This window comes from Cynocephalus volans, chromosome 5 (assembly GCF_027409185.1).
Source record: "Cynocephalus volans isolate mCynVol1 chromosome 5, mCynVol1.pri, whole genome shotgun sequence".
Lineage (NCBI taxonomy): Eukaryota > Metazoa > Chordata > Mammalia > Dermoptera > Cynocephalidae > Cynocephalus > Cynocephalus volans.
In genome coordinates, this window is record NC_084464.1 from 75,682,345 (window position 1) to 75,708,411 (window position 26,067).

At 34.5% G+C, this 26,067-nt stretch overlaps 1 protein-coding gene across 1 annotated transcript in view; it reads left to right on the top strand.

The window, feature by feature from the left end:
- Nucleotides 1–26,067, top strand: part of COL19A1 (collagen type XIX alpha 1 chain) — a 354,677-nt gene that overhangs the window by 42,166 nt on the left and 286,444 nt on the right. Inside the window, exons 4-8 of the mRNA XM_063098322.1 lie at nucleotides 14,018–14,141; nucleotides 15,578–15,853; nucleotides 19,894–19,974; nucleotides 23,725–23,850; nucleotides 24,976–25,038. Of these exons, the coding sequence (XP_062954392.1) occupies nucleotides 14,018–14,141; nucleotides 15,578–15,853; nucleotides 19,894–19,974; nucleotides 23,725–23,850; nucleotides 24,976–25,038 (670 nt within the window). The remainder of the gene's footprint in view (nucleotides 1–14,017; nucleotides 14,142–15,577; nucleotides 15,854–19,893; nucleotides 19,975–23,724; nucleotides 23,851–24,975; nucleotides 25,039–26,067) is intronic.

A 26,067-nucleotide genomic window follows, 5' to 3' on the forward strand; every position in this document is an offset into this window, starting at 1 on the left:
CAGTAATCTAATATGGCCTCGTTTATAATAGAAACTTTGGCAAGACCCAGAGAAATTATTCGGTGTCACATTAAGTGTTTCTGCTTGTGTGGTATAAACAGCAAGCATAATTTGTAAGAGTAGATTTTTTTTAACATTTTATTTTTTTAACACAGACATTTTTCTTCAAAAATTACAATCTTGGCAAGTAAAATCGCTTTTGGTTTGAAAAGCAGAATATGAATTTCTGAAAGGGATGTGTAGTCATTATAAGGATTGTCATCTATTATGAACTTAGATAAGAAAATTTAATTTTTCTTTATAACTAAATTTATTTCAATGTATATTTTAATAATATAATTATTATATATTAATATTAATATTCTTCTATTTTGTTATTTTTTGTCACGGGAGAAACTATTCATGAGATAAAAAATATTTTCAATTTTTTAATTAGATTATAAAGTGTTGAAAATATAATTATATTCAGTTTTTATTTAGGAAATATTAAAGAAATCTCAAAATTAAGTATGCCTTTACCTATTTCATTTGCTTATCACTTATTCATTCAACAGAGTGCCCTGTTGAAACAGCTTAGGTTTTGTAGTTGATACAAAGATATATTAAATGATGTTCTTGCCTTCAAGGACCTTGCTTGCATTCCCAATAATAGATGTGACAGGTGACTGAATGATTATAATACTCAGTAGGAAATCAAGAGGAAAATGTTTTAATTATTTTTTGCTTTGTAACAAACTACTACAAAACTTAATGGCTTAAAACAACAATTTTTATTTCTGAAGGACTTCAAAAAAAAACTACCCTTCCATAAAAGCGATGAGAACACAGGCAAAAGTTGTCAAAATCAGTATTTCCAAACTCTATCAATTAACCAAGGGCTTGCAACAATCTAATGGATGTTTATTCAAGAAAAACATTGAATCTCAGTAAGACTAGCAGACTTTGAAACATTTTAACTTGTGCTATTCACATCTCTCTCTCTCTCCGACACATTGGTAAGCTTAAAGGCCAGTAGCTCCAGAATCACAGTATAACCTAGTGGTCTAGCAGCCACTGGGGAGGGAAGAGTGGGTTTGGAGTTCATTAAAAGTCCCTTTCCCAGAGAATTTTTATTATTTTACCTGACTGGTATTTCCCTGGAAATCTCTACTCACAGTTTGTTTTTATTTGATCTGATCAGAACTTACTCAGTAAGAATAGCCTTTTCCTGTGGGCATTAGTTGAAAATAATCAGCAGCAATTGTTTAACATTGCAGCTGTCTAGGGCAGCAATTGAAATTGGGGCAAACAAGAAGCTGACCTAAAAGACTTAAAAGAAAAGACTGGGGAAGAAAAGTTACATAGTCATATTTTTAAGTCTTGATTTTATATTGAATGTTTGTTAACTTGTTATACTTGTGCCCTCACCTGTCCATGAATGTTTAGGGGCACTAGAAAGTTGTGGAAATCCAGACACCTATTTGTGTGTACAGGGCTATGTAGAAACTCAGGAAAGACCTGAAAAGGCCTTAAGCTCTTAGCTCTTGCTAACCTTGAAGCTTTGAACAAGCAGAACATTAAGGCTAAGAAGAGTTGTAAACTGCCTGCCTGAGCATTGAAGGTATTCTCCAACAGGCACACACAGGCTCTCAGCAGAGGCTAGGATGCTTATAGGTCAAAGGCATTTAACTGGTCAGTCATTAGTTGACTCCTAAGCTACTGACCAGAGATTATAATGGTCATACATGGCAAAGAATACACACTTTACAGAATTTGTTCAGCAAACAAACAGCAACAGCAGTGACAACGAAAACAACAAACAGCACCAACAGCATACCATTGACAGGTGGAGAGTTTGATTCTCAGAGTTGCCATATTATGTTATTATATATATTATATACAATATTTTATTTAAAATATCTATTTTTTAATAAAAAATTATGATATGCAAAAATCCCAAATTATAAGACATGCAGAGAAACAAGATATGCACACACAGCTATGCACAGAGAAAAGGCATAGGCACTCTTTCAGAGGAAATCTAGACATTGGACTTACTTGACAAAGACTTTAAGTCAGCTATTTTAAATATATTCAAATAACTAAAGGAAACTCTAATGAACTAAAGGAAAGTATAAGAATGATGTCTCACCGAATAGAGAATAGTAATAAGTAGATAGAAATGATTAAGCAAATCAAAATTTTGGAATTGAAAAGTACAAAAGAGAAAAAAAATACAGGAGGGAATCAAGAGCAGAGATGAGGTGGGAAAAGAAAGAATCAGAGAACTTGAAGGTAGGTCAATTAAGATGATTTAGTCTGAGGAATAGAAAAGAAAAGAGTGAAGAAAAATAAATAGAGCCTTAAGACCTGTGTGACAACATCAAGCATACAAACATATGCATAATAGGAGTTCCAGAAGGAGAGGAGACAGAGAAAGGGAAAAAAGTAATATTTGAAAATATAACAACCAAAAATTTTCCTAATTTGGAAAAAATCTTTGGTTTATGCATTCAAGTAGCTCAACAAACTCTAAGAAGGATAAGCTCAAAGGGATTCATACCATCCAAAGAGATCCATATCCTCTGAGAATAATAAACTCAGAGATAATCACATGGAAATCAAACTTCCAACAGCCAAAAACAGAGGGAGAATCTTGATAGCCACAAGAGAACTGCACGTCATGTACAAGGGATATTCAATGTGTTGAGCTGATTTCTCATCAGAAAGCATAGAGGCCAGAAAGCAATGGGATGACAATGTTCAAAAGGAAGATTGCTGTCAGTCAAGAATTCTATGTCCAGCAAAACTATCCTTTAAAATGAAGGTGAAATTGAGGGTAAACAAAAACAGAGAATTTGAGACTAGTACATCTCCCCTGCAAAAAATACTAAATAGATTTCTTCATGCTGAATAAAAGCACACTAGACAGTAACTCTAATCCAAACAAAGAAATAAAGAGTGCCATTAATTTACATAGGTAACTATGAAAGACAGAATAAATGTATTTTATTTGAAACTCTTTTATTCTCTTATCAGATTTAAAATACAGTTGTATAAATACATACATACATACATAAAGCAATAATTATAAATTCTTTATTGAGAGGCATGTAAAGTATAAAGGTTCAATCTGCATGATAATAATAGCACAAAGCAAGGGAGATAAAACAGCTGCATAGGAACAAAGTTGTTATTTGCTATTGAAATTAAGTTGCTATTAATCTAAAGTGCATTGTTGGAAATTTAAGGTGTTAATTGTAATCCAAGGGTAACCACTAAGAAAATAACTTTAAAAATATAGTGAAAGAAACAATAGGAGAATTAAAATGTCACACTAGAAAATATCTATTTAATACAAAAGAATACAGTAATGGGAGTAATAGAGAAACAAAAAAGACAAAAGATATACAGAAAATAGCAAAATGCAAACATAAATCCTACCTTAGCAGTAATTATATTAAATGTAAATATTGAACACTTAAATAAAACAGCAAATATACTTTAGATTCAAAATGAAAGTAAAGAGTGTTCATTAAGAATAAAAAGACATAGATATATCATGGAAACAGATTGAAAGATAGCTGCAGTAGCTACACTAAGATTAGACAAAATAGACTTTAAGAAAAGGATGTCAGAAGAGAAAAGGAAAAGTGTTTTTATATTAATAAAAGTGTCAATCCATCCAGAAGATATAACAGCTATAAATATATATGCACCTAACAGCACAGCCCTGAATACATGAAACAAAAACTGACATAATTAAGGAGTGAAATAGACAATTCATGATAATGGTTGGAAAATTTATATACCCAATTTTGAAACTGATAGAATATTGCACAGAAGATGATCAAGGAAATAGAAGACTTGAGCAAATATATAAGACAGTTAGATCTAACAGGCCATTCTGCCCAATGACAGAAGAGTACACATTCTTCTTGAGTATGCATAGAACATTATACAGAATAGATCATATGTCAGGCCATAAAACAAGTCACAACAAATTTAAAAGGACTGAATTCATACAAGGTGTGTTCTCCAACCACAATGGAATGAACTTAGAAATCAATAAAGAAGGAAATATGGAAATTCACAAATATGTGGAAGTTATACATCACACAGTTAAATAACTAATGGGTCAAATACTTTAGGATGCATGCAAATGAAAACATAGCATACCAAAACTTAATGGATACAGCTAAATCAATGCTTTAAAGGAAATTTAGAGCTATAAATTCCTATGTTTTTAATATTCTAAAGTGATCAAAACAGCATGGTACTGGCATAGTGGACATACAGATCAGTAGAATATGAGTAGAATTGAGAGTCCATAAATAAACCCATATACCAACAGCTCATTGATTTTGATAAGGATGCCAAGACCATAAAATGGGGAAAGAGTAGTCTCTTCAATAAATGGTGCTGGAACAACTGGATATCTACATGCAAAAGAATTAAGTTGTACCCATGCCTTACATTATATACAAAAATAAACTCAAAATAGATAAAAGACTTAGATTTAAGAGTTAAAACTATAAACTCTTAGAAGAAAACAAAGTGGTAAATCATCATGGCCTGGATTTGGCAATGGATTCTTAGATATGACACCAAAAGCATAGGCAACAAAAGGAAAAATAGTAAATTAGGCTTTATCAAAATTAAAACTTTCTGTTTATCAAGGGACACGATTAAGAATGTGAAAAGACAATCTGCATAATGGGAGAAAATATTTACAAAATTTTTAACTGGTAACTAGTATACACAATATATACATATTTAAAAATATACAACTCAACAACAAAAAAACAAACAACCGAATTTAAAAATGGGCAAAGGACTTGAGCAGAAATTTCTCTAATGAATATATATGAATGGCCAATAATCACATAAAAATATGCTCAACATTATTGGTCATTAGGGAAATGCAAATCAAAACCAAAATGAGGTACTACTTCATATCCACTAGGATGGCTATAATGAAAACACACACACGCATATACAGAAAATAAGAATTGTTGGTGAGGATGTGGAAAATCAGAACTCTCAAACATTGCTAGTGGGAATGTAAAATAGTTCAGATGTTGTACAAAACAGCAGGTTCTCAAACAGGTAAATATAGAATTACATATGACCTTGCAATTCTACTCCTGAGTATATAGCCTAAAGAATTGAAAAGAGGTACTCAAACAAATATATATACATATTTGTTCATAGCATCACTATTCAAATAGCTAAAAGGTGGAAATAGCCCAAATTTCCATCAATGGATGAATGGAAAAACAAATTGTATGTACATGTGAAGGAATATTATTCAGCCATAAAAAGAAATGAAGTACTGATACATTCAATCATGTGTGTGAACCTCCAAAACATTATGTGAAGTGAAAAAAGCCAGGCACAAAACATCACATAGTGTATTATTCCATTTATATAAAATGTGCAGAATAGATAAATCTGTAGAAAAAAACATAGATTGCTTGTTGACGAGGACTGGTGGGATAAGTAGAGACTGTTTAATGGGTAAGACGATTTACTTTGGAGTGATGGAAATGTTTTGGAACTAGATAGAGGTAGTGGTTGCAAACACTGTGAACATACTAAGTGCCAGTGAATCACTCACTTTAAAATGGTTAATTTTTTGTTATGTGAATTTCATATCAATAAATTTATTTTTAAAAAAGAATAATCTCAAATCAATAAATTAACTTTCCACCTTAATGAAACTGAAAAAAGAAGAGGAATCTAAACCTGAAGTAAGAAGAAGGAAGGAAATGATAAAGATTAGAGTGGAAATAAATGAAATATGGAATAGAAAAGCAATAGATAAAAATCAATGAAACCAAAGTTGGTACTCTGAAAATATCAACAAATTTAGCAAAACTTTAGGTAGACTGGTGAGAGAGAGAGAGGACAGGCTGGCTCGGGGCTATAATTATTAAAATCAGGAATACAAGAGAGCCATTACTACCAACTACAGAGAAAAGGGGGGCATGTGGATTATAAGGAGGTATGACAAACTATTGTACACCAGCAAATTAGATAATCTACATGAAATTATAAAAATCCTACAAAGACATAAGCTACTGACTGATTCAAGAAGAAATAGAAAATATGAATAGACCTATAACAAGTAAAGAGATTGAATTACTAATCAAAAAACTTCCTGTGATGAAAAGCCCAGGACCAGATAGTGAATTCTACCAATTACTTAAGGAAGAATTAAGACCAATCTTGTATAATCTCTGCCAATATATAGAAAAGGAGGAGCATTTTCCAATTTGCTCTATGTGGCCATTACTATGCTGATACCAAAACCAGACAAAGATACCACAAGAAAACTACAGAACAATATTCCTTATTAATATAGATGCAAAAATCCTTAACAAAGTACTAGCAAACCAAATTCAGCAATATATAAAAAGAATTATACATTATGAACAAGTGAAATTTATGCCAGGAATGCAAAGTTGGTTTAATTTACAAAAAAAAAAAATCAAATCAATGTAACATATCATATTATAGAATAAAGGATAAGAATTATGTAATCATCTCAATAGATGCAGAAAAAGCATTTGGCAAAATCCAACACTATTAATAATAATTTATAAATAATAATAATAATAATTACCCAAAAAGGTAGACTAGAAGGGAACTTCCTCAACCTCATAAAGGCCATCATTGAAAAATCCACAACTAACAACATACTTAATGGTGAAAAACTGAATGCTTTTCTTCTAAGAGCATGACAAAGCCAAAGATACCCATTCTCACCACTTCTAGTTAAGTTTTTACTAGAGGTCGGTCTAGCCAGAGAAATCAGTCAAGAAAAAGAAATAAAAGACATGTAGTTTGAATTGAAAGATGTAAGACTATCTGCATTCACAGAAGACATGCTCTTGTTCATAGAAACTTCTAAGGGATTCACACAAAAATTATTAAAATTAATAAACAAGTACAGAAAGATACCAAGATCAATATACAAAAATCAATGCACTTTCAGTACATCAGTAATGAACAATACTAAAATAAAATTTAAAAAACAATTTCATGTAAAATAAAAATGAAATACTTAGGAATAAATGTAACACAAGAAGTGTAAGACTTTCACAGTAAAAACTACAGCACCATTGAAAGTAATGTAAAATGATCTAAATAAAAAGAAAAAGCATACATGTTCATGATTGAAAGATTTAATATTAAGAGGACAATATTCCCCAAGTTTATCCATAGATTCAACATAATCCCTGTCAAAATCCCAGCTGCCTTTTTTTGCAGAAATCACCAAGCTTATTCTAAGATTAAGGGACCCAGAATAGCCAAAACAATTTGAGAAAGAACAAAGTTGAAGGACTCACACATCTCAATTTCAAAATTTACTGTAAATCTATAGCAGGCAGTAAGGTGTTTTACTGGCATAAGGATAGAAATATAGATCAAAGGAATAGAATTAAGAGTCTATAAATAAACTCTTACACTTATGGGCAAATGACTTTTGTCAAGACAATTTAATGGGAAAAGAATAGTCTTTCCAACAAATGTTGTTGGGACAACTGGTTTATCCACATGAAAAAAAGTGGCATTGATCCTCTACCTCATACCATGTGCAAAAATTAATTCAAAATGAATCAAAGACCTGATAGTAAGAGCTAAAACTATAAAACATATTTTAGAAGAAAATGTAGATGTAATTCTTCTTGATCGTGGATTAGGCAATGATTTTTTAGATATGACACCAAAAGACATGCAACATAAGAAAAATAGATAGGACTTCACCAAAGTTAAAAACTTTTGTGCTTCAGAGGACAACATGAAAGTAAAAAGGCAACCCACAAAATGAAAGAAAAAATTTCAAATCATATATCTGATAAAGGACTAATATCCAGAATATATGAAGAACTCTTACACCTCAACAACAAAAAGACAACTCAATTTTAAAATGGGCAAAGATGTGAATAGACATTTCTCCAAAGAAGATATACAAATGGCAAATAATCATATGTAAAGATGCTCAACATTAGTTATTAGAGAAATACAAATCAAAACCATAACAAGTTTCACTCCTCTTCCACTAGTGTACGTGTGATCAACAAGATGGACAATAACAAGTGCAAGCAGGAATATAGAAAAATTTGAACCTTCAAACATTGCTGGTGGGGGTGTAAAATGATAAGTGTTTTAGAAAACAGTTTTGCTCTTCTTCAAAATTTCAACCTAGTGTTACCATATGACTTAGCAAGTCTAGGTCTGCCATATAACCTACCAAGAATATGCCTGAGAACTGAAAATATACTTTTACACAAAAACTTGTACATAAAAGCTGCATTATTCATAATAACCAAAAGGTGGACATTTAACTCAAGTGCCTATCAACTAATGAATAGATAAACAAAAGTGGTATATCCATACAATGGAATATTTTTCAGCCATAAAAAAGAAAGAAGTACTGGTATGTTCTTGAAACTATGATACAAAGTGAAGGAAGACAGACATACAAGGCTACATATTGTATAATTCCATTTATATGAGATGTTCAGAGTAGGCAAATTCATGAAGATGGAAGGTAGATTAGTGGTTGCAAGGAGTTAGAGGAGAGGGGGGAGTGGAAAGTGACTGATAATGGGTGTGGGGCTTTTTTGGGGAGTGGTAAAAAAGTTCTAGAATTAGATAATATTAATATTTTCCCAATTTTGTGAATATACCAAAACGACTGAATTGTACTATATAAAAGTGTGAATTTCATAATATGAGAATTTTATCTCAAATATTGTATAAAGCAGGCATTGGTCTCATGTCTGGTGCATCAGTGCTCTTTCTCCATGTGGCTGACTTGGATCTCCCCCAGCATGGTGGTCTCAGGGTAGGCACATTTCTTACATGTGGCTGGCTTCCAAGTGGGAGAAAGCAGAAGCCACTAGCCTCATTAAGGCCTGATCTTGGAAACTCTAGACAATCACTTCTGACACATTCTATTGGTCAAAGAAATTCTCAGAGCCATCACAGGGTCAAGGTGAGGGAAAGGGATAGACCCCATATCTTGATGAAAAGAGTGGCAAACTCTCTTTGTAAAAGTCATATCGGATGGGTGATATTGTTATGGTTATTTTGGGAAACAGTCTACCAAAAGGGGCGTCATCATCCTGTGTTCATAAGATCATCTTTATCATATGCTTCTACGACACCATGATACCGTGGCCATTTTCCTAGAATGAAAAGATGGTGAGGTTATGTCTCATGCGGGTAATGAAAAAGACTTAATAGGGGATGTGGCTTTACACTGAGACCTTGGAAGGTGAGTAAGATTTAAACTTACGGATGGGGTGGGGTGAGGTGGGGTGGGATTGAAGGCCAGTTTTCTCTAGAGGAGAAAACATTGTGAGCCAGGACAAAAGGAAGAGAAGTATAAAGAGCATGGGAGGAAATAGAAGCAGGGGTTTTTTTGTTTGTTTTTACTAGACTGTTAATATTTGCTGTGTAAGTGCTGGAAATAAAGTTGGCTGAGTGTTTGAGGTTTGAACTGTGAATGTCTTGAATGCCAGGGCAAGGAATTGGGCAGTCGGAAGACTCTGGAGCAAAGAGGAGGTGTCATTTGAATTCTGTAGGTGAAAAATTCTTTGGGCAGTAGTTTAGAATGGATTAAAAGGGGAAAGGTTAAAAGCAAGTGGATCAACTGGAATGGGAATGTAAGAGTTAAAGGTAACTAGAACTAAGGTGGTGCTCATAGGAGGAACACAGAGGTGCATTGTATGGGATGAGACTACAGAAGTAAAATATAGAGAACTTGATGACTTATTGAATGTGGGACCCAGAACCAATGAAGTAGTCAAGAATGACCCCTAGGCTTCCAGTCTGAGTGAGTGGTAAAATGGTTTTATTTATAGATATTGGGGTGATGGAGAAGGAACAAACTTAGAAAGGAAAATGGGGAGGGTGCTCTTTGACCATGTACGTTAGAGGGGACATCTTATGTGAGATGCTCTTCTGTACCCTGACTCTTCTACTAGATTGTGAACTCTCTAGGGGGAGAGAATTCACAGAGTTCACAGAGCATTGAAAAATGGGTCTGAAGTTTGGATATCAGGCCTTGATACAGCCTTGGCTATCATCCAGGAAGAGATGACAACACTGAAGTGAGGAGAGATCATGTAGAGAGAATAGAGTTGAGGGAAGAATCTTTGTAAGCCCTTGTGTTTTGGTGGAAATGGTGAATAACTGTTGCAGAAGAAGACCCAGAAGAAAGAAGTGTCATGGAAACCTAAGGATAGACAGAGCTCTCATCCATCTAGGACTCATGACTTTGAGGTGAGATTTTTGCAGGCATCTACACCCACCCCCAGTATATGGCTGCTGTCATTTCCTCTAACAGGATTCTCTAACATCTTGTTGTTATAGGATTTTAAAAGCACCCCCATTCCTAACACTGCAGAAGAAGTGAAGGGGATGAAACTGAGAAAAGGCCAGTGGATTATCTGATTGGGAATACTACTAGAATTTAGTAGGGGTAGGGGAATAAATGGATGGTGAAGATGTGGATATTCGGAGTATTCTGAATTTTAAAAGTTTGGTAGATAGATGGGAGGGTAACACGATGGTGTAGCAAGGCTGGAAGAAGTTTTGTCTGTTTGTTTTACAGTAAGGGAAATTGTGTGCGCATTCATAAATCAAGATAAAGGGACCATTGAAGATTTAAAAGGAGGATTAACACTCTAAACTGCAAAAATAATTGTAGAATGGGATACAAAACAGCAAGCAAATATTACAATACATTCTTGAATACTGGTAACTGACTCAACAAATAGGAAGAAGCTAGAACCTAAGTGTTGCAGGCTGGGGAATACTGGTGAGAAGTGGGCCGGTTTTTGCACAGGACTCCAAAAGACTCATCATTAGGAGGAACCAGGCTGTGTAGAAGCCAGTGAGTTGGGTCTGTGTGTGTGTACACGTGTGTGTCTGTACACGTGTGTGTGTGTGTGTGTCTGTGTATGTGTGTGTAGTGAGCACACGGCCCCCAAGTTACCGCCTTCTTCCTCATTCAACCAAACAGAAGGTGGGAGGCTTATTATCTAGAGAAATTGAGCCAGAGAGCCTCCATACTGGGGGTAAACAGGTTAACAAGGACAGGAATGAGGTAGGGCACCATAAACAGGGGGCTAACGTAAAATTCTATAGTGAGCTGTGGGATTCTAACATACCTGCCCTGCTTCCAGAATGTTCACGGCCAGGTGAATTTCATTTACCAAGTGGGAAATAGAGTGATTCTTCTTTGGATAAACAGAATATCTCTAGAGAAATAATTGCCATTTATTAGTATTTGAGGCACCCTCAATGAGACCCACCAGCTGATCATGCTATACAGTGAAGCTTGCTCATGGACCTACTGTGCCAGCACGCATAATATTTGCCATCAGAATTTCAGTGCTTCATTCTTACGTATGAATGGACTACCAAAATTCACCAGAAATTAGAGGATAGCTTCCAACATGGGAGAGAGAGGCCAAACTGTCAAACAGGGAAAACTAACCTGGATTAAGTAGAGATATTTGAGGATGCAAAGAAAAACATTGAAAAGGCCATTAATTGATAAAGTCAAACGGATTTAGGAAATTTTGAGAAAGAGAACAAAAGAGAATCTTGGAAATTAAAAAATATGTTACAAAAATTGACGTTGAATTAAGAATTGGAAAATAAATCAGAGAAGTATCCCTAGAAAGAAGAATAAATTTATAAGGAGATGAAAAAGTATGAAAGGGTAAGAACATTAGATAGTTAACATAGGAGTTAAACAATTATCTAAAAATAAAAAAGGAGTTCCTGAAAAAGTGGATATGAGGAAATGGTATGGAGAAAATAATATTTAAAACTTACACAAAAATATTTTCTCACTATTGCACAGCCCATATTGAAAGATGTGGTCAATACAGTAAATGGAGGAATAATAGCATTGTCAGGATAATAGCATTGTCAAATTCCAGTACACTTGATATAACGTTCAGATCCTAAAATCTTCAGGGTGGAGAGGAGGCAGTAAATTGGACACAAGGTGGAGCCATAAGTTATTATGGCATGTGGTGGGGGGAACTGTGGTAGGGGTCAAGGTTTCCTTTAAAACTAGTTTTGCTACCATTAACTAGTTCAAATTTTCCACTTGAAAGTTTGTCTTTTGTTGTCACAACCTAACCCCTACATGTGCCCACCTTTCAGTTTAAAGGGTTTTGTTTTGTTTTGTTTTAAAATAAGCAAACTTATTTAAGCCAATAAGGTAATTTTCATTAGTAAAATTTAGTTTGATACTGGTGACTTTCCAGAGAGAATTCCGTTTTAGACACTTTATTTTGATGGAATTGATTAAAACAAATTATTTTCTATCACTCACTTGCTTATTTAAGAAGTGGTATAATAATGTATATGCAATAAGCTTGGCTGCCTCTCTTAAAAGATTCTCAAGGAAGAAGATAAAAGTAGAGTTTACACACGCACACGCGCGCGCACACACACACGTACATGGTCCCCAACTTAACAATGGTTCAACTTACAATTTTTCGACTTTACTGTGGTGAGAAAGCAATATTCAGTAGAAACCATACTTTGAGTATCCTACAACCATTCTGTTTTTCACCATCAGTACTATATTTAATAAATTACGAGATGTCCAACCCTTTATTATAAAATAGGCTTTGTATTAGGTGATTTTGCCCAATTGTAGGCTAATATACATGTTCCAAACATGTTTAAGGTAGGCTAGACTAAGCTATGATGTTCTGTAGGTTAGATGTATTAAATGCATTTTTGACATATGATATTTTCAATTTACAAAGAATTTATCAGGATATAACCCCAGAGTAAGTCGAGGAGCATCTGTACATACATACGCACATATGTGTGTGTTTGTGCATATGTGTATTCCGTCTAATCAAGTAAATAATTAAGTAAATAAGAACTTTAGGCAAGCACAGCTTTTTTATATTTTTTCCTGATTTCTCTACCACATGTGATTTGTCTCTAACACAAAGAGTAAAAGGAAAATTTCAGTATTCGCCATGACAATTTGGTTGTCAGTTTCAGTATTTGGTTGTCAATTTCAGTAGAGCTAAGTGTGATGTTTGAAGCTAGTAGTTACCATCTCAAGGTATGGTATTTTATTTATATATAACAACCTCTAGCAATGTTTGTCCTGAAGAGGATTCTTACCTCATTTCTCATGATTTTTTTAAAAAGAAAAGCAAGATTCCTGTCTTGAAGAGTTTTCACATACAATGTGAATAAATTTAAAAGTCAACTTGGAGGAACATATTTCTCCCTGTTTTCCCATGAAAGTTAAATTTCAGATATTTTCATTATGATTTTTTTTTCCTGAGTTTCTTCATGGAATCAGTGAGACAAGTATTTTGAAATGAGATTGAGGTAGAAGGGTATTTGGACTCTTTTGGCTTCTTCACACTACCCAGAGAGAATTTTTTTAAAAAAATTTCTGTAGGAATAAAAATAAAGCTAAAATTGACTTGTTATATTTAGTATCAGTCTTAAATTGACACTAGGAAATTAGTACTAGGTATTCATTTGCAAGAGTTTAATGTGATAAAACTTCTTTGGAAAATATGCATTGACTCATTACTGCTGTTCTTTGAAATTTTCTGTGCCTCTCTCTATCAATAAAATCAAATAGTACTATTTATTTCCTTGATAAATCTCTACTGTTTGTCAGACTGCAGCGAGTTCTGAGATTTGCTCTGTTGGAACGTCTTGTTGAATAAGGAGATATCACAACATTCCTGTAGTTTATCCACTCATTTTATACACCCCGAGCTTTAACAACACCATACCAGAAGATTTTCAAAAGGGAGAGAATAAGAATAAAAATTACATAGGTGATATAGTCACCATATTTCCATTAGGTAAACTACTATAAAAGTGCATAATAAATTATAAATTCATTGAGAAAAAATACAACTAAGATATTGTATTACATGGAACTTTATACCTAGATTTTCTTTCCTTGCCATCTTCAGTTTTCCCACAATAGTCCTCTGTTTTTCTCCCACAGAAAGGTATTTCCCAGAGGCCTTCCTGAGGAGTACTCTGTAGCAGCTATGTTTCGTGTGCGACGAAGCACCAAAAAAGAACGGTGGTTTCTGTGGCAGGTTTTAAACCAGCAGAATATACCACAGGTAAGGAACCATGAGAGTTCTGCTTATTAATTTTCTCTCGTGTGATTAGGGTGAGTCTTTGAACTTTGTGCACAAATTGGAGAGCAGACCTAGTATGCAAATATTCTCTCTTTTAGAGGAATCATCAACAGGGAAATGCAAGTGTTCTCCTAGTTAGGATGGTCTTGCTGGGACCTGTAATATGAGAGTCTGGTGGGTGAGAAAGGGTTAGTTTTTGTTTGTTTATTCACTTCTAGATTAATATTTTGTCTAAATACACTCAAACGGCCCTTCATTCGCTACTGCTTTGTTGACTAACTCCACCTCATAAATAATTTCTTCACTTCCTATCACCTCTGACATTATATGTTATTTTTAAAGTGATTCATTGTTTTATCTGACAATCCTTGGTGAATTAAGAGGTGAAACTTAGACATATATTCCCCCAACAAAAAGTTTATGGAACACATGCTATATGCTAGGTAATGGCAAGGATAAGAGAGTTGAAAAGCCAGAACTGCTGTTTTCAGAAAGTATAAAGTTTAAGGGGATGACATTTAGGAAAACAACATAATACAGCATAATTATAATACAGTGGGCCAAATGAAATGGTGGAGGGAAGCTTGGCATGGATGGGGACTATGCAAGCATAGAAAGAACAGCTCATCCAAATTGGGGGACAGGGAGAGTAGGATCTAGGAAAGCCTGTGAAAGAGATGGCATTTGGGCTAAAAAGAGGGGGTTCAGGTACTCCAGGGAGGAAACATGCCCCTCAGAATTACTTCTTGATGCCAAATATTTGTATTTACTTCTATCATATCCATTTAAATGTTTTTAATCTTCAGTGGTCTTTTAATCTGTTAATACAGTCACAATTTTATGATGAGAAGATGAATTCAACTGAAAGAGTATGTGATCTATAAAATACATTTCTCTGCATCATACAAATTATCGAAGCTTAGAGAAGTTGATCTCAGTTTCCATGCTAAGGGAAATAATCATATTCTTCTTAAATTAGTAACCTTGAATTATTAAATTACTCATACAGAACAATAATTTATATATGAATTTATAGTTTTATATCATATAAAATTATATAATTTATAATTATAAATTATAAAATTACATAAATTTTATAAAATATAAAATTATATATGCATATATTGTATTATATATGTATGTATGCATATGTACATGTATACACACACATACACTTTTAGATGTTCTCTCAAGAAGGAGCATATTACATTCACCTGAATACACATATCCAAACCACTTTTGTAGCTGGTATTTGCTGTTCTTTTATGTTAACAAACCCGGTGGACACAGGTGTCATCTAAAACATTTTACTAAGTGCTTCAGTTATACTAACATGCACCTCGAACTTTTCTTTGTATGCTTTAATGATTTTGAACATTGATTTTTAAAATATTTAAAGATCATTTGCATTTTTGCAGGTTTCTTTAGTAGTTGATGGTGAGAAGAAGGTGGTGGAATTTATGTTCCAAGCTGCCGAGGGAGACGTGCTGAACTACATTTTTAAAAATCGAGAACTTCGTTCTTTGTTTGATCGTCAGTGGCATAAACTTGGCATTGGTATACAATCCCGAGTCATTTCACTTTATGTGGATTGTAATTTAATTGCAAGCCGACAGACTGATGAAAAGGACACTGTGGATTTTCATGGAAGGACCGTTATTGCCGCACGAGCTTCAGATGGCAAGCCTGTGGATGTAAGTTCTAATGTTGTTGTAAAGGAGAACTGGTAACATTTCTAAGTTAAAACAAAATATCTTATTAAAAAGTCTTCCTTTAATTTCTGTGTAGTAGATTCCCTTCTCATCAATTTAATTTGCCATCAGATGTGTGAAGTATAGCTATGTATTTCCAACTATATTTTCACATATATTATCTTCTCTCTATTTTCATCCATTTTCTCCAGCCTGTGAATTAAAAAAATTAGGGCATGCCTTAAAAATAAGATTATTCAAAGGAAATTTCAGTAGAAATTGAAAATATGATACAGAACATAAGCTTGTTCTAAGCTCTTATGTTTTAAATAGAAAGGACTGGAAAAAGATGAACTTTAAATTAAATGGTTCCAGATTATCTGGTGTTTTCATTTAAGAACAATAGGCTAGTTATTCATCCTTGTAATAGCAATTGCATTGTATTGCAGACTATTTTTCATAAGCTTATAATGGTTTTTCAAGGTTCTATTGGACAGAAACTCAGTCACTGAACATATCAGTAGGTGGTTTGGATGAGAAAAATTGGCTAGTAAAACCCTTTCAGATGAAAAAGGTTCTTTAAAAATTAAATTTGAAGCTAAAGATGATATAGATTTTGATTTCTCTAGAGAGGAGGGCCTATAATCTCTAAAAAGTGAGATATATCTAAATTTGATGGCTGCACATTTTCTTGTGGATAGAATGATAGGAAAACCCATAAAAACAATCTGAATGCAGATCACCAATAGGAAATAATGATGATGTTAACACAAAGCAGTTAATAGTTCAAATTTATTTCAAAAGTGCAACTTTGTACAAACACATATTTGGCCACTTATTATTTCTAAAGGCCCATGTGGAATATATACCTATATTTAATTATCTTCTCTTAGTGACAGTGATTGAGCAAACCAGTGAGAATGTCATAACTAAGGCTCACTGATGACCAGCAGAATAGGCCAGTGCAGAAGAAGCCAACCCTGGAGACAGGACATCATGGCATCATAGAGAGACAGATGTGGTTTTAAATCCTAGCATGACTGCTTAATTGTTGTGATCTGCTAATCTATCTGATTAGCTATTCATTTTTGTAAGCCCCAGGGATCCTCAATTATAAAATAGGGTTGGTGGAGTACTAGCTGTAGTAGTATAGAGTGTGTACAGTACTGCCTAATATGCAGTCAGTTCTCTGTAAATTCTTTTATCCATTCAGGACCAGACATTCAACTCTGGCATAAGAAGGTGGAAAACAAAACAAAACAAAACAAAATTGCTGCTCTAGTCCTCAAAGATCTCAAAGGCTGATAGAAGAATTGAAATCTATGTTAGTAAATGGTGACTACTAATAATATTAAGAATATTAATCATAACAACAACAGTACTAGACAGACCTTTTAGAAAGGTCTCCAAAGACAAAAGGAAAAGGTGGAACCCAGCAGGCAGGACATCAGAGGTGTGACTTCCAGGAGTAGGTGGATTGTAGGTAGACAGGAAGTCAGCTTCAGGGAATTCTAGCCACAGTAGCAGGGAGCGGCACTAGTATCTGCTGCAAGTATAGGACTTTGGGACTGAAATCTGATCTCTTATAGGACTAGTAGGAGCAAAGTGGGCTCTGGTTTCAGAACTGGAAGGGCCAAAGAGCAAACTGTGATAAGTTCTTGGGGAGAAGGGCAAAAGCGAGTTATTGCAAGAGCAGGAGCCAGTCTTGGAGCTCATCCTCTGAAGGTTGAAACTGAAGAATATCAGAAGCATCCTTAGGAAAAGGACATAATATGAAAAGTATGGAATTACAATGATTTCATAGTTTAATGTGGTTTTTTAATTCATTTGAGAATAAAACTGAAGCCATGTCACAATGATGCAGGTTTTTTAGGAGATAGTCATTGTTTGAGTTGAACACAAAAATACATATTTAAAAAAATTGGGGTTCTGCTAAAACTTTAAGTGGACTAATTTTTCATCTCTATACAATTACTATGATTCATAAGATTTGTTGTAATGTGAAAATGTTTTATTTATTCAGATTGTATGTTATTGAAAAGAACATTTGAATGATTGGGTTTTATTTCACATGTACTACCCAGGTCATTTGTGAGAAAGAGGTGACAAAACCGATAGAAAGGATTTATTTTTAAAATAAACAAATCTTCAGTTTAACAAGGGTCAGTACAGAGTTAACCCTAAACACTCTCCTTCTAAAGCATAGTGTCAATAAAAGATTCTAAAATATCTAATGAATGAAGAAAGCAAAGTTAAACTGGGCTGATTGTAGTCAATGCCATGGGCACTTGATTAGGTTGTAATCCTTCAAAAATTGATAATCTAGGGCCGAACCCGTGGCGCACTTGGTAGAGTGCTGCGCTGGGAGCGCGGCAACGCTCCCGCCGCGGGTTCGGATCCTATATAGGACTGACCAGTGCACTCACTGGCTGAGTGCCGGTCACGAAAAAACGACAAAAAAAAAAAAAAAAAAAAAAAATTGATAATCTATCATTAGTTAAATAAAATAATTCATACACAGTGCCTAGCACAGTGAATAGTTCAAAATAGAATTTCAATATTTATTGACTGTTTTGGTAGCAGTGATGATGACAAATAAATTTCAGTTAAGAACATTAGTAATTAGTTGGAGTCCCCATTCTTCATTCTATGTAATTATATGTTACTGCTGGTATTTCATTAGGCTATGTAAGACAGTGTATTTACTTTATAAATAAAAGTTAACCTCAATAACTTTGCAGATGTTATAGAAAAGCAATCACTAAATTTTATTTAGTCTCAGAGTTTTGCATTGCCTGCAAATCCTAGGCTGCTGATGAATCTGCAAGATGTCTGGTGTTAATGCTTTCCATAAGCCAAATTGGTTTTGTTCGTCTCGTTGTAGAGTAAAAATTTAAAGTATAGCTTTTTCCTTTTTTTTTTTTTTTTTTTTTTTTTTTGGTATTGGGGTGGGTAGAACTCAAAACTAGCCACAGTGTTCTGCTTTCTATTAACATAGGATTAATTATTATAACATTGCAGTTGGATCTTTCTATAGGAAGTACTTATTGACTTCAAAGTAATGTATAATCTAACTCTGTCATACTGGGATACAGAGAAAGAGGTAGAGAGAGGCAGAGAGAGAGAGGAGGAGAGAAATTGTTCCTGATCTATGTTACATGTCGAATCATCATACAATTAATTATTAATTACATTATTAAATTTGCAAATGCAAACTAATTTCAAAGCTCGATCAATACCTACTTATATAAAACATTATTTAATACAGTATTGAAGTGGTTAAGGAATTCAAACAGCCTATTTAAGCATTTACCATATTGATATTTTATCAATAGTCAGTACTATTTACTTTTTCTTAGGTATTTGTTTGATCTCTCATTTAAAGGCGTGATTATACTTTCCTTGAACTATCTTTAATTTCATGTCCAAATGCCAAAAAACATGAATCTGCTGAGCAAATAGAAGGAATCAATTACTTCTGTAAAAATACGGTTAAGTCTTGCTCGATATAATATAAAATCCTTCAGTGTTAGACAGAATTCATGAAATATAAGTAAAAACTAAATCTTTCTTTTTCCTTATTGGGAAGCGTATATCTATTTCAGAGCCTCAAATAGGAGGTCTGAAACTACAGACCTTTTCAACCGTGTGCTCATATGTTTGATTTTACTTTTTTTCCAGAATTCTTTACCTGGAAATGTCCTCATTTTGTGGGCATACTTTATGGTAGTGCAAAACACCTCTCTTTAATACTTCTTTTTTATTGTTTGAAACAATTAGCTGAGGTTTGCAATTGCTTTCATTGCCTGATTTTCTTTATCTACAGATCTGTCTCTATGTCTGACTATGTCTATTTCTTAAGTGGTTCATAAAATAATGAATCCTAAATTAAATAAAAATATTAAAAATATCTACCAGTAATTTATTTCTGTTAGCTTCCTTCCCCCCCCCCCCCATGGTTAAATTACCATAGTTCTTAAATGCCTAAATGTGATACTCAAAAAGAACTAATGGTGTGCCTTATTCCTAATTTTTTTTAATAGATCGAACTTCATCAGCTTAAAATCTACTGCAATTCAAACATCATTGCTCAGGAAACATGTTGTGAAATATCAGATACTGAGGTAAGTTGATTTTCTGGGCATGTGAAGAACGAAGGATACCAGTTATCTCTTAGTTGCATAGTCTGTAAGGTCCAAATGGAGGACAGCCCTGAGTGTCTTCTGTTGAAGCCAGGTGAGTAATTTGTTCCAAGTACAAAAGCCTTCTTAGTGCTCTTCCATGGTTTCTTTTCACAATTTTAATCCCAGCATTTCACCCTGAATTTGGGGGATGGTATATCCTTGCTTTAGACTAAACATAACTAAAAGAGAGTTTATGCCTTTTTTCCTAAACTACATTCTGAGAGTAGCTTCATCATTTTCTAGTTACAGAAGTTTTAAATCTATGATCATGCCTTATTCTCACTCGTTTTCCTTTTCTAGCCTGTCACCCATCCTGGATCCTTTGTGACAGATTTTTCATCCTCATCTTCCTTTTCCCTGTTACAGTCCACCTTTACCTCATGCTTGGACTTTGGCGTTATCATGTCAACTTCCCTGCCTTCCCCATTTCCAGTCCTTTTTCTTTGCAGCATAAACAGTATAAGTCTCTGAATGACTGCTTTGTGTATTCATTCACTTTCTTCCAGCACATATTTATCATTCAGAAGCACTGATCTTCTAGGCACTGTGCTAAGGTACAAGGATAACAAAGATGAATAAGGCGCTTTCCCTGCACCCTATTTACTTCTTTCGCAAGGCCTTAGTTGACTTCATGTTGGCAACAAAATGTAAATCTAGTTCCTTAGCCTCGCATTCTAAATATTCCCATCCTAACTGTGCAACTATTACATTCTTATACCAATCTTCCATCCCAAGAAAAATATTGAATTCAATCCTTTCTATCTCATTGTAATGGTCATGTGTGCAATCTTATATTCTTAGGTATAATTATGTTTGTTTCTAATTTAAGTACAATTTAGACTTGGTGAGTGGAGTTTTACCTTTATGCTCTTCTTTATTCCTAGTACTTTGTTTGAGAACGTAGCCAATTGTTTCTTGGTTTGTTGACTTGCCAACTACTAAAAGAGATAGATAGGACAAAAAGATGTCTGAAAGGGACTAATTCTAAAAAACGCACAGAAAGAAAATACAAAAAGTAAAAATGAATGGTGAAAAATGCTTTTTTCTTCAGGTCTTAAGTTTCTGAGATGTTCTACATTTATCATAGAAAATTACATAAAAATTTTCTCAATAGTTTGTTATTCAAAAATATTTTTAACTTCTGTAGCTCACTTTGGGTAGTAGAATAAGAATGCAACCAAGTGACTCAAATCATAACTCTTTCGAACATTGCATGTTTTCTTATGTAACTTGGCTTTACAAAGCATATCTCCAACCTAGTTTATGGCTCTCCTTCCAAGTAAAATGAAAGCCAGCCAAATATCTTGCTATAAATATCTAAAAAGATTATTTAGAATGCCAATCTACAGACTTGAAATACCTAGGCTTCCTAGAGCTACACATTTAAATTTTAAAGATGTTAATTCTCCAAAAGCTGTTTTTATTTATGCTTTTTTATGTCAATGCTTTTAAAATAATAATTTCCTTTGATTGAAAAGTAGCATAATGGTATTTTAATATGTCTAAATATTATGTCCTTGACCAGTAATCACTGCCCTGTGTCATTACATAGCAGACATTTTCCACCTGAATTATGAGAAAGCTGTTTAAGACATATTGGTGATGGTTTGGATAGTGGTTTCATAATTAAAACAAGTGACATGACCTCACACATTATGAACAAAAAATTTTTAAATCGTATTTTTAAAAACTTATGTGGAAGTTAGTTTTAAAGAGTAGAAAATAAAGTAGGAATTTGTCCCCAACTGTGGAAAACAAATAACAAAAGACTGTATATTTTACTGCTGATAATTACTCAGAGGAAACATTACCATGCATTTAATAATTAACAGAAAATAGAAACATACATTTTACAAAAAGGAATGTATAGTTTAGAAGATAAATAATTGAAACAGAAACATCTTCTGTACTTCTGATCCCAACTGTGTATACATATATGTTTCACAGATGTTATATATCACATTTTGCAAAATGTTTTGAACTCAAAAAATTCTAATATACTTGTTTCAATATCTAATTTTGTCCTGGAATTTCACATCACACATGTTTTTAGTGTTAATATTTTATAAAGCATTTCAAAGGTGAAATTTACTCAAAATCATGTCTAAACATGCTTCTATTAAATTAGATTTTCAGTTTTTGAAGCAGTCAAGTTTCATGACTACAAACATAGAGAATGAAGGACATGAAGAGGAGGAAATCAGCAACATTTGTTAAAAATAAATGAGAAATGTGATTAAAATTTTAAGGGCTAATTAATTGAATATGTGTCAAATCAAAAACATTTTGTGAGAGGAGTCGTCCTTAGTTTTAAGTTTTATGCTGCCTTTAAGCAGTTTTTGACAAGTATGAACAGTTTTATAGTAAAGACTAAAATATACTTTTAAAGTTTAAATCTTCAATTTAATATAGTGACTCAGTTTATCAGAGCAAAATTGTGAATTCTAAGTGGGCCTTGGTTATCTTACTGGGAACCCATGGGGCAAAACACACGAGATGAATAAATTGTTTTGGTGATAATATTGTTTCATTCAAATGTAATTTGACTTTTAGACTTGGAAACTTTTTAGGATAACAAAATAACTAATCATTAAATCTGGTGAGAGTAGATATGAAAGAACTAGTGATGCAGACAGAAAAATTGTAGCAGTATTTCTAGGTGCTAGTTTTGTTACAGTTTTTATTGTTTACAATCACAACCATTAAAGTACCACCCATTTTTCAAAATAAAATTTTGCTGCACAAGTTATGCATGTTTATTATAGAAAACTTTTAAAATACAGCCAAATGCAAAAAAAAAAAAAAGGAAATAAATATCAACCATGATCTCAACCACAGTGGATAACCACTGACAATATTTTAGTTTGTCCTGAAAATACTTTGCATGCATATATGATTTGCAGGATACAAAGTAACATATGAACTCCTTCCTCTAATGCTAACCATTCATGAAATTGCAAATTCAGAGTTATAAGCCATGGTGAAGAGCCTGGTACATGATGTTGAGGATACATTTATTATCCTCTTTAGACTCTCCATCTTGATTAATTTTTTGAGAGGAAAAAAAATTTATTGCTTTGTAATCAAATTTCACTGGATTTTGTCCAGCATGTTCTGAACCCACTGGATAAGTATAAAATCCACCAATTGTCAGTTGCAGTACAGATCATTTTATCTTTCAAGGACAGTGGATTAGAGTAAGGCATACTTTGATTTAATAAATATTAGAACGTAAAAATAATTTATTTTCTACTTTACATGGCTTTACAATAATCTTGTTGAGGAAAACTATGTTTTACAAGTTCAAATTTTATGCCTTAACTTTAATTTTGTTCCCAAAAGACAAACACACATGTAGTTTGTGTAAATTATTTTATGGTAACAATGTAATTATTGTAAATGTATGATATTATTGTACTTGTCATAAAGTCACTTAATATAGCTTTAGAATTCCTCACCAAGATCATCGTTTTTAATTTCTTGTGTGTTGTCAGTGTAATAAAACACACAGGGGCTCAGTGACAAAGTGAAGGTATGATAATCTTTCACACACTGCTGTCAACTTTTGTTTAATAAGAAGGAGTTCTTGCATGCAACCCCAGTCGTCCCTAGTTTGGTGGGAGCCATTGTTTGGAATGCCAGAATGTTTGGAATTGACCCCTTTCCCTAAAGCCTCTTTTTGGATTTTAGTGCCCAGGGCAGGATGGCTTTGGAAGTACTGCATCATCATCAGTAGCAGCTCATGCCAGTAAAATGTCTGCGTATCTGCCAGCAAAGCAGGAACTTAAAGACCAGTGCCAGTGCATTCTGAACAAGGTATGCTAGTTTTAATCTGTGCCTACTGAAAAGCCACCCCAGACAGTCAGCCAGGCTCCTTGAATGTGGCCTCTGGTGCATAGACTGTGTCTTGCCCTTCAGTGCTAATGGAATCAAATGCCTAAGCCACTGAGTCACTGGGGTGGGTTAATGAGAGGGGATTGTTGATAGGATTTCCTGTATTTTTACCTGGATAGTACTAAGTCCATCTGACCTTCCTTTCAGGGTTTAAATTAGAACGAACAGAAAGGTGAAGGGACGAACCATGTGTATGACAGGCCAGTACTGAGTACTTAACATGTACCAGGAACAGGCTGCATTTCTGGGAACTCATAGTTGAAGGAAACACAGTGCCTGCTCTTCAACAAACATGCACAAAAATACTCTACATAGTATTTCTTTCTTGTATGAAGACTTTATTTTTCCAGTGTCCCCAAATTTCCAACAGACTGTCTCTCTCCACCATAAGTTGTGGGAGGAGATATGCAGAGGGACTCTGTTATTACTCAAAGAGATGGTCTCACTTGCACAAATATGGCTCCTTGGTTAGGGAGGCTGGGCCTGTGGACCTACAGGAACTTCTTTTGTTGATGTTAATGGCAGTTGTAAGGCCTATGCTAAAGGCTGAATGGCCTCTTGGTGGCTTTCTCCTATGCCCATATCTGATGAAAGGAGAACTTGCCCCAGTTCCTTGACCAGAGCGTCCCCTAGCACCGTGACCTAATATATGCCCTTAGTCTTGACCCATCCACTACCACCTCACTCCTGGCTGAACCCGATGCAGATGGGGTGAAAGTTTAGAGGGAACTTCCATTTCCTCCAGTGACCAACAGTATGTGGCTCCATGAGAAAGGCAAGTACAAGGTTCAGCGGGGGCTGTAGAGCGGCAGGATGTGCCCCAGCCTGTGGAAGGTCTGCTGGAGGAGGTGATGCTAACTGTTGTTTGGAGAGTGAGGAACAGTGAGCCTCATGAACAAGGGAAGAAATGCACTCCAAGGGAGGGACCAGCGTCAGCTCAGAGGAGAGCAAGCTTTAGCTTTCGATCGCCAGCTCCGTATTTCTCACTCATTGGCTTTAGATCAATGTGATGAATGTTTGTTAACACAGAAATGCATTTTTGCCTAGGGAGAAGCAGGATTACCAGGAGCTTCTGGTTCACCTGGACAGAAGGGGAATAAAGGAGAGCCGGTAAGACACAACCTAACACTGTTGGGGGGAAAGCAGTTTTGTTCAAAAGTGGCTTCAAAAATTTGTCCATCTCATTTTTCTATGTTCTATACAAATGCATATTTCTGTAAAAGGCTATCAAGACTATATAAAAATACTGCTCTGAAATAAGGACTACATCAGCATTCAAGTCTACTTTTGAGTTCATATTGGAAAGCTGGCGTGAAATGTGGAATGATCTGGAAATGCAAGTCTTTGTACCTATAAGCTCTAAGCAAAACTGTGAAGCAGGAAAGTTCATTTTCTAGTTGTGTCCTTGCCTTCTCTAGTTGTGTCCTTGCCAAAAGTGTGAAGCAGGAAAGTTCATTTTCTAGTTGTGTCCTTGCCTTCTTTGGTGTTCTTTTCTCCTGATTGAACTCTTATTTCTCTTGTCTGTTGACATGTCTCCGCTGAAGACTTTTCCTTAGTTCTCTACGCTTTATTTAAGCAGCCAACCCTTGTTAAATACCTTCTGTGTGTGAAGCATGTTGCTGGGTGCTGTAAAGATTAGAATACATTTCCTGTTCCCAAGGATTTTACATCTAGAAGGAGACAGAGGGATATTACAAGGCCATATGCATTAGGTACTATGCGAGAGTTGCAAGTGTCCTGAGAGAATGATCTGGGGAGATTGGGAAGAATTTAATGGAGGAGATGGCAAGTGAGCTGGACCTCTAAGTATGTAATTCTAGGCAGTATTCCATGCTTAGAGATTGATTCTGCCTTCTCCCCGCCCCAACAAAACTTAACTGCAGTGTTTCCCACGCTTTTGAGTCACATCTTTTGTCAGCTAATCAGGCAAATTAATTTGTACTTAGGTTAGGAGTTTATCTTTCTCTTATCTTTCCTAAGTGGAACAGATTTTAATTCCTTTCTTGCCTTAACTTGGAAGTCCATGATTCTAAATTATTTGCACACTTAGTCGGACTTCTTTTTCTAAAGGTCGAAGTTTAATGTATGAGAGATGACTGATTCCTCAAAGCTTCAGCAAAGCTGCAGTCATTTGAGTCC